Source organism: Delphinus delphis, chromosome 6, assembly GCF_949987515.2.
Source record: "Delphinus delphis chromosome 6, mDelDel1.2, whole genome shotgun sequence".
Classification (NCBI taxonomy): Eukaryota; Metazoa; Chordata; class Mammalia; order Artiodactyla; family Delphinidae; genus Delphinus; species Delphinus delphis.
The window spans coordinates 3,694,433-3,704,624 of NC_082688.1; the positions used below are offsets into that span (position 1 = coordinate 3,694,433).

General features: G+C 47.9%; 1 protein-coding gene across 4 annotated transcripts in view; it reads left to right on the forward strand.

The window, feature by feature from the left end:
- Positions 1-3,277, forward strand: part of RALGDS (ral guanine nucleotide dissociation stimulator) — a 46,984-nt gene extending 43,707 nt beyond the window's left edge. For 2 of the 4 annotated variants that reach the window (XM_060013872.1, XM_060013869.1), the window contains exon 18: positions 2,363-3,277. In XM_060013872.1, the coding sequence (XP_059869855.1) occupies positions 2,363-2,538 (176 nt within the window). In that variant the 3' untranslated portion in view covers positions 2,539-3,277. The remainder of the gene's footprint in view (positions 1-2,362) is intronic. The other 2 variants (XM_060013871.1, XM_060013870.1) reach the window with 1 other exon arrangement.
- Positions 3,278-10,192: the final 6,915 nt, after the last annotated feature.

Here is a 10,192-nt window from a genome sequence, read left to right on the forward strand (position 1 = left end):
GGCCCTTGTCCCTTGCCCTTCCGTGGCCGTGAACAGTCAGTGGGAGACCTCGTTCAGTGCTAGCATCGTTGAGGAGGGGAGAGAAAAGGCTTTTCTCCTGGGGCCAGGCAGCCAGATGGCCGAGCCCACAGGCCGTACAAAAGGGCGTTTTCTGGCTAAGATGGGAAATGAGTGCTTCAGAAAAGATCACGACTACCGTGGATTAAAGCATCGAATTTGTGAAAATCCGTGAACGTGTGACACTGTCTTAGTCCGTTCTGGCTGCTATAACAAAACACCACCACTGGTGGCTTCTAAATGACAGAGATTTATTTCTCCTGGTTCTGGAGCTAGAAGTCCAAGATCAGGGTGCCAGCATGGTCAGGTTCTGGTGAAGGCCCTCTTCTGGGTTGCCGGCGGCTGACTTCTCACTGTGAACCCAAATGGTGGAAGGGCGTGGGGAGCTCTCTGGGGTCCCTTTCATAAGGGCACGAATCCCATTCGTGGGGCTCCACCCTGATGACCTAATGGCCTCCCAAAGGCCTCACCTCCTAATCCCATCACATTGGGGGTTAGGATTTCAACAGATTTAGAGAGGACACCAACTTTCAGCCCATGGTAGATACTAAACACAGAGGCTACTAGGGAGCAGCTGGGTATTCTAAAAACTGGGAAGGGAAAGGATCAAGAACAAGCACAGACTTGGAACCAGACGGCTACGGCTTGTAGACCTCGGGCAAATTCCTTAAGTCCTCTGTGCCTGTTTTCCCATCCCCACAATGGAGATAAAATAGGCAGTGAGTTGATCCCTATATACATGGATTATATGCTCACGTGTGTACGTGTGCCGTAGACGTGCCATAACTGCGAAGATTATCATCACTCTTTCCTTTCCCATGAGCTGATCCCGCATTCACAGCCATTACCCAGACAGTTAGCAATGACCCGCCACGATCGCTAGAAGTTGTTTTCTAAATCCTCTCTTACCTTGTTGCACCATTTTGGTGAGGTAAGCAAGGCAGGTGGGACCCCCATCTTACAGAATAGGAAGCCTGAGACCTAGACAGGTTGAGGACCAGAGTAAGAGCCACACGATGGAGCCCAGAGCACACATGTTCCAGCCCAGCAGTGGAGAGTAACAGGCTCAAGGCCAGAGGAGAGGGTGGGAAACAGAGCCAAGAGCAAGTACCTGCTGGGATCCTGGCACCCTATGAAACCCTGTGCAGGAGGCCTGGGGCAAAGCCCGCCCTTAACTTGGCCCCAGAGCCCTTGTCCTGAGTTGTGCAGGATTCGGGGGAGGTGATCTAGGTTCTAGAAAGCTTATTGCAGCTGGACCTCCCGATCAGTGAAGGCAGCAGGGGGCAGGATGGGATGACCCTTTGCCAGCTGCAGACTGAGGTGGGGCTTCCTGGAGTCGGAGTCCTTTTTATTTTTATTTTTATTTTTATTTTATTTTTATTTTTGGCTGTGTCAGGTCTTCGTTGCTGCGCACAGGCTTTCTGTAGTTGTGGCGAGCGGGGGCTACTCTTTGTTGCGGTGCGCGGGCTTCTCATTGCGGTGACCTCTCTTGTTGCAGAGCGCGGGCTCTAGGTGCGCAGGCTTCAGTAGTTTTGGCACTCAGGCTCAGTAGTTGTAGTGCATGGGCTTAGTAGTTGTGACGCGCAGGCTCTAAGGTACGCGGGCTTCAGTAGTTGTGGCGCGTGGGCTTAGTTGTTCCACGGCACGTGGGATCTTCCCGGACCAGGGCTCGAACCTATGTCCCCTGCGTTGGCAGGCGTATTCTTAACCACTGCACCACCAGGGAAGTCCCCAGAGTCCTTTTTGTTTTTGAGTTCCTTTTTTCTTTTTTTTTTTTAAATTAATTACTTATTTATTTTTGACTGTGCTGGGTCTTTGTTGCTGCGTGCGGGCTTTCTCTAGTTGTGGCGAGAGGGGGCTACTCTTTGTTGTGGTACGCAGGCTTCTCACCGCGGTGCCTTCTCTTGTTGCGGAGCACGGGCTCTAGGCGTGCAGACTTCAGTAGCTGCGGCACACGGGCTCAGTAGTTGTGGCTCGCGGGCTCTAGAGCACAGGCTCAGTAGTTGTGGCGCACGGGCTTAGTTGCTCCACGGCATGTGGGATCTTCCCAGACCAAGGATCAAACCCGTGTCTCCTGCATTGGCAGGCGGATTCTTAACCACTGTGCCACCAGGGAAGTCCCTCAGTGCCTCAGCAGAGTCTGTCCCAGGCAGGTGTCATTAAGGGGGGTCCTTGGTGGTCCTGGAGTTGCCTTGAGGGGTCTCAGGTGTCTGGATCAGGCCTGCCCTCCTGGGGGCTCTCAAGTGGTGGGGTGTCCAGTGGGGCCCGCATAAGCACAGCTGACCCTCTGCCCCTCCCCGACCAGAGCTGAAGATCCCTGACAACGCCAACGTGTTCTACGCCATGAACTCTACTGCCAACTATGACTTTGTCCTAAAGAAACGGACCTTCACCAAGGGGGCAAAGGTCAGGCATGGAGCCAGCTCTACCCTCCCGCGCATGAAGCAGAAGGGACTCAAGATTGCCAAGGGCATCTTCTAACTTGTCCCTAGCTGGCCAGCCACAGAGCCGCCCTTTCCAGGGTCTAGCTGGCTGGGCAACTAAGCACTTACAGACTACAGTGGCTCAGGCCAGGTGGGCACCTGCGCCCAAGCTGCCAGCCCAGGCCACCCCCAGACTCCAGTTTCACCCTGAACCTCTCCTGCTGCCGGGATTGACGCCTGCCCGTCGATGGCTGACCTGGCCTCCCCTGGACCACTCGCTGCCTAAGGTGCCTTCTGCTCTCTGGAACCAGAGGACGAGCTGACTTTTGCCAAGGAGCGCTGCCAATGGGCAGGGAGCCCCGCATGCCGCCGGGCACTGCCCTCCGTACACTTCCCTCACACCTTCCCAGGTGTGGGCCACTGCCACCTGTGCCCATGGGCACCCCAGGGCACTACTCATCCACCGGGTCTGACCACTGCAGTTCTCTCCTCCCACCATCGTGGCCTTCCTCAGGCTGCACCAAAGATTCCATCATCAGGGCCAACTGAAAGGGAGGGAGTCTCGCCCACTGCCCACTCCAGCCCTCCCCTGGCAGAGGAGAGAGACACCCCCTTCACGGACCACACTCTTAACCGGTGAGTGAGGACGGTCTCGGCCAAGTCCCACTGGTGTCAGATTTCGTGACACTGCAAGTGCCATCCACCACTGTATCCTGGGCTTTACGAGACCACACGAGACGGGGATTGGTGGGAAAGGAGGGTTTCGGGGGGAGGGGAGGGGGATTGAATATTTGTATAAAAGGTGAAAAAAAATGTTTACCAGTTGGGGAGGGGCAATATTTATTTGTTGTAAATAGCAAATGCTAGACTTGAATATTATATTAAAATCCTGTTTCTACTATAGCCTGGGAGCTGTGGTATTGTTCTTTCATTGCCTGTGCTCATTGAAGTGAGAGACAGACTCTCACATTCCATGTTCAAATAGGAAGTCTTGCAGGGTTATTGGTTTATTTTACACAGGAAATAAAGAAGGGCAGGAAAAGCAAGAAGGGCCAGCCCCCCTTCTCTGGCTCACTTAAGGAAACAGAGAAGTCCACCTTTCACAGAGCAGATGTTCACTTCAGTATCATTAAACTGGGCCATGAGCTGAGACAGCCCCTCAGAACCCCTGGTATTTGAATTTGGAAGCGCTTTCACACGGCATAGCAGCAACCTGTGGAATTCCAGTGTTTTTAAAAACAACGTTTTGGGGACTTCCCTGGTGGCGCAGTGGTTAAGACTCCGCACTCCCAATGCAGGGGGCCCAGGTTCGATCCCTGGTCAAGAAACTAGATCCCACACGCATGCCGCAACTAAGAGTTCGCATGCCACAACTAAGGAGCCCGCGTGCCACAGCTAAGACCCAGTGCGACCAAATAAATAAATATTTTTTAAATAAATAAAAATAATGTTTTTAACAGAAAATGGTGGAGTAAAGATCAGTCTCTCCATGGAAACAACAATGAAGCTGGGGAAAAAAAACTATCAGAATCAACAATTTTGGGACTCTGGAACCTCATCAGACACAACAACCAGGAGAGTGCTTGATGAAGGGTGACGGCTGCTGAACTTCAGCTGTTAAGGAAATCTCTGTCAGGTCACACACTGACCCCCTGAGACAATGGGGCAGAAGCTGCCGTGACTACACAACAAGGAATACAGGCCTTGCAAAAACAGTTGGGGAAAGTCACTACAGAAACGGAAGATGGCAGCCCTCAAGCCACAGAAGCGATCCCTGAGGAGGGGGAGAATCTGATTTCCAGAGTTACGATATTATAATTCTCAATATCCAGGTCTCAACAAATCACAAAGCGTATCAAGAAACAGAAAAATAGGGCTTGTTCACAGGGAAAAAAAAAAAAAGAATTGGACAGAAACTATCCCTGAGGAGGCTCAGACATTAAAATTACGAGTCAGAGACATTAAGTCAGCTGTCTTGAATATGTTTGGCGAGCGAAAAGGAGCCACGGACAAAAAAACTAAAGGAAGTCAAGAGAACAATGTACGAACATATAGGGAATTTAGTAAAGAGATAGAAATTATAAAAATAAACCAAGTGGAAATTCTGGATCTGAAAAGTACAATAACTGAAATGAAGAACTCACTAGAGGGGTTCAGTGGCAGATCTGAGCAGTTAGAAGAAAGAATCCGTGAACTAAGGCAGTGGACATTATTCTGCCTGAGGAGCAGAAAGGAAAAAGAATGAAGAAGATTGAACAGACCCAGAGGGACTGTGGGGACACCATCCAATGTAACTGCATATGCATAAAGAGAGTCCCAGAAGGAGAGAGATTATTTGAAGAAATAATGGCTGAAAACATCTCAAATTTGATCAAAGACATAAATCTACACATTAAGAAGCTGAATGAACTCCAAGCACGATAAACTCAAAGAGAGCCACACAAGACACATTACAACACAACTGTTGAAAGACAAAAAGGAAATCTTGAAAGCAGCAAGAAAGAAACAATCACATGCAAGGGGTGGGGTGGGGTCCCTCCACAATAAGATTAACAGCTGATTTTTTTCATTAGAAACCATGGCAACCAGAAGGCCGTAGAGTAACATAGTTAAAGTGTTGAAAGATGAGAATTCCCTAGTAGTCCAGTGGTTAGGACTGTGTGCTTCCACTGCAGCGGGCACAGGTTCAATCTCCAGTCAGGGAACTAAGATCCCGCATGCCAAGCGGTGTGGCCAAAAACAATAGAAAATAAAGTGTTGAAAGAAAAAGAATTCTGTATGTAGTAAACTATCCTTTAAGGATGAAGGGAAATTAAGATGTTGCCGGATAAACAAAGTTAAGGCAGTTTGTTTTTAATAGTCCTGCCTACAGGGAGTGCTAAAGGGAGCCTTTTGGGTTGAATGAAAGAGCACTAGACTGTAACTCCAAGCCATGTGAAAAAGTAAAGAACACTAGGTGAGGTAACTAATAGGTAATTCTAAAAGCCTGTATTGTTGCACTTTTGTTTGTACCTTTTCTTTTTTTTTCTATATGACTTAAAACGCAGATTCATAAAACAATAAGTATAAGTGTGTTAATGGGAACAGGATGTATAAAGACATAACCTGTGACAACAACCACATAAAGGGGGAGGGATGGAGATCAGAGGAACTGCATGTTCGTATACTACTGAAACTAATTTGGTATTATTCAAACTAGACTGTTACGAGTTTAAGATGTTCCTTGTAATCCCAAAGGCAATCAAGAAGAAAATATTTTTTTAGGAATACACAGGAAAGAAAGGAATCAAAATGGTGCACTATTAAAAAAAGATCAACCAAAGGAATTCCCCAGCAGTCCAGCGATTAGAACTCTGCACTTTCACTGCCGAGGGCCCAGGTTCAGTCCCTGGTCAGGGAACTAAGATCCCACAAGCTGCGAGGTGTGGCCAAAAACAAAAATTTTTTTTTTAATTAAAAAAAAATCAAATCCTTAAAAAGCAATAGTGGTGGAATTGAGGAACAAGAAGTGTGGAAGACATACAGTTATACAAACAAATAGCTAAATGGAAGAAGAAAATGCTGATCAGTAATTACTGTAAATGTAAATGGGTTAAACTCTCCAATTAAAAGTCAGAGTGAGAAAATGGATTTTTAAAAAACCTGATCCACCTATCTACAAAGATATGAAAAAGTTGAAATAAAGGATGGAAAAGGATATTCTGTGAAAATAGTAAACAAAAGGTAGCCGAACGGCTATGTTATTATCAGACAAAATAGACTAAGTCAAAAAGGTAACAAGAGAGAAAGTATATATCGCTTAAAGATTCAATCCATCAAGAATATAGAACAATTGTAAACATATACACATCTCCAAAACACATGAAGCAAAAATGGACGTAATTGAAGAGAGAAATAGACGGTTGGAGACTTCAGACCTCACTTCCAATAATGACTAGAACAACCAGACAGAAGACCAGTAAGGAAACGGGGCTTGAACAACCCCAGACATCAGATGAGACCTAGCTAACGCGTATAGAATATAACAGAGAACACACCTCCTCAAGAACATGGGGCATGTTCTCAAGCATAGACCACGTATTACACCACAAAACAAGTCTCAGTAATTTGTAAAAGATTGAAATCATACAAAGCATCTTTTCCAATCACAGTGGAATAAAGCCAGAAATCTACAGGAGAAGAAAGCTGGAATACTCATAAATATGTGAAAATTAAACAACACACTCTTTAACAACCAGTGGGTCAAAGAAGAAGTCACAGGGATATTAGAAAATGCCTTGAGATGAAAGGAATCAAAACCAATGTACCAAAAACTTATAGGATGCGGCAAAAGTAGTACAAAGAGGAAATTTTACTCCTGTCAATGCCTACATTACAAAATAAGATTTCAAATCAGTAACCTAACTCTACACCTTAAAGAACTAGAAAAAGAGCAGACTAAACCCAAAGCTAGCTGAAGGAAGGAAATAATAAAGATTATAGGGGAGAGAAACGAAACAGAGGAGTAGAAAAACAGAGAAGATCAACAAAACCAAAAGCTGGTTCTTTGAAAAACAATCAGTGAAATTAACAAACCTCTAGCTAGATTGACTAAAGAAAAAAAAGGGGAAAAAGACCTTCAAATTACTAAAACCTGAAACGAAAGTGGGAACATCACTACCGACTTTACAGAAATACGGATTATGAGAGAATACTGTGCACAATTGTACGTCAACGGTATGCATAGGAATATTATTCAGACGTAAAAAGGAATGGAGCTCTGATTCATGCTACAACGTGGATGGACCTTGAAAACACTGATTCCACTTGTAAGAAATATCTGGAACAGGCAAATTGGAACAGAAAGTAGAAGAGATTACTGGGGTGTAGGTGGGGGGGAATGGGGAGTTAATGGGTATAAAGTTTCTATCTGGGGTGATGAAAAGTTTTGGAAATAGTGGTGATGGTTGCACAATAGTGTGAATAGAATTAATGTCACTGAATCACACTTTTAAAAATAAAATATTTGGGACTTCCCTGGTGGTCCAGTGGTTAAGAATCTGCCTTCCAATGCAGGGGACGTGGGTTCAATCCCTGGCCGGGGAACTAAGATCCCCACATGCTGCAGGGCAACTAAACCTGTGGGCCACAACTAGAGAGCCCGCGTGCCTCAACTACTAAGCCCGCGCGCTCTGGAGCCTGCGCACCACAACTAGAGAGAAGCCCGAGGGCCGCAATGAAGACCTGACACAGCCAAATAAATAAATAAATAATAAATCTTTAAATAAATAAATAATCTATTTAATAATTTAATATTTAAATAAATGTTTGTTTATAAAATTAACATTTTTATGTTATATATATTTTTATCCCAGTTTTTTAAAAAATAACTTCCTCCCAAGCTGCTTTTCTTTTTTTCTTATTGGCAAAATATTTTTTTAAAATTAATTTTTATTGGAGTATAGTTGATTTACAATGTTGTGTTCATTTCTGCTGCACAGCAAAGTGAATCAATTATACATATATCCACTCTTTTTTAGATTCTTTTCCCATATAGGTTATTACAGAGTACTGAGTAGAGTTCAGAATGCTATACAGTAGGTTCTTGTTAGTTATCCATATTATATATAGTAGACTGGGATTGACATATACAAGCTGATTTCTACAGCTTTCCAGGAAGAGGGAGCATTTTCTCCTTGTCCTGTAACAGTGTCTTGACCACCAGTCTACCACTTGTAGATTTCAAGGGCAAACTCTGGAATTTCATCAGCAGTAAGTGGGGAGAAATTGTCAACAGATCAAAAAGTGCAATGTGGGAAGGAACAGGCCAGGGGGTCATTATTAGCCAGTGGACTATGGACATCAGGGGACTCTGCATCCTCCAGGGCCCTGTGATCGACCCTTGACCTCCTGGAATCCTTGCCTCTGACATCAGAATTCCTTTTCCTGCTGGTTTCACGTCGGGGGCGGGGAAGTGTTTGTGATGCAGCTTTTAAGGCTGCAGCTGGGCCTCGTTCCTTAAGCATTTCTGCTCTTGTGAACTAGGATTTCCAGCAACTCTAGGATTTTCTGCAACTCTTCACACAATTGATTTCACCCAGAAACTCGCTAGAAGGCGTCCTGCCTCTCTCTGTCCGGCATGTGGTGGCCACTCATCTGGGCTGGCGTCTGATGAATCCCGGGTGAGTGCTGGTTTGCCAGGGTAAGGAGACTGATTCCTGCCAGTGAAGGACCCCTGCATTGTCCCTCTGTAGCCAAGATAAAGTCAGAGGCCGTGTGGTTCTGAGGTCCACCGTCTTACACAATCACCAGTTTACAAAGGCAGTTGTGTTGGTACTGACTATGTCCTAAAGGCTAGCTGGGCCGGAGCCCTTAGAGCTTGCAGAGTCCCCCAGAATGGCTGCGTTTTTTGTCCAAGTCTGTGTTGTGGTTATGTCACGGGGAGGGGGGTTGTTTGAACCTTTCCCGCAGGGAAGGTTGAAAGATGAGGCATGGGGGCGGGGAGGGGGGTTGCCCCCAAGACTGCCAACCCACAGACACGCTTGGGCACAGCCTTGCCAACGACATACTGAAGCACCACGTCTCGTCAGGGTGGTAAACAGACTCTGACCTGAGCTCACCTGCGTGTTCCCCCGGGGCTTCATCATGAGAGGAGTTAAAGGGTTACCACTTGGCCCATCAGGGAGCCTCCAGGCCTCTGGACAGGCCTCTGGCCCGCACCTTGGTATTTTCAGCTTCATCCCCTGGATAAAGCCTGGAAAGGCAAGAGCCAGACGAATTACGAGGCGTCTCCCCAAGTTGTCCCGACGGCTGCGGGTGTCACCCAGACACACAGCAGGGCTCGCCCCTGCCAGGGAGGCCCGTGCAGCCTAGGGACTGAGCACACACCTGGATGCCGGCCATTGTGACGTGGCCCAGCCATCCAGGGACGTGATTTCCTGAATGATGGGCACAACTGTTCTCTCCCCCAGCAAGGGAGAGAAGTACCGCGTTGCAGCACTGTCCAGGCCCAGAGGAGGCTCCTGAGAGCAGACCCAGCAGGTAGAAACACTTACAGAAGTCACGTGCGTGCAGAGCAGGGATACATTGCATCCTTGGGCTCCATCGGCCGAGAGCAGGGCTAGTGACCGGGAGAGCCCACGCCGCAGCGAGGGGCTGTCTCCTTCCGTCCTTTACACCCGACCAGGCCAGGAAGCCCAGAGCCGCCAAGGTGGTCACAGGCCAGCCCGGGGTGACCCCTGCTCCTCGGGGGGCCAGGTTTGCCCCCTGTTCAGCTCTGCTGTGTGAGGCTGCAGGACTCGCTGCCCGGGCTCAGCCTTCCATCTGTTGCTGGAGAGGGAGGGTGGCCGGCTGACCCCCGGTGCTACTGCACCCACTCCCCCCACCCCCCGCCCCCAGGCTGAGCTGCTCAGGACTCCGGAATCTCTGATCCCTCACCCCCACCCCACAGTGACTGAAGAATGGAGGGGAGCGGGGAGAGGAAGCCCCAGCATTGTTGCAAGCACTGGCTGTGGAGTGTCTGGGTTTGAATCTTGCTCTGATGACCTTGGGCATGTGCCTGGGCTAGACTCCCAGAGGTGGAGATGACCCCGACTCTGACCTCTGCCTCCTCCCCCACCGACTCTGCCAGAGACATCGGGCGCTGCCCAACGCCCAGTTCTCTTGCAGCCTTTGCTTCTGATCCTTCCAGTGCAATGCTTTACCCTCTCACTGACTCGCATCCAGCTGGAGGC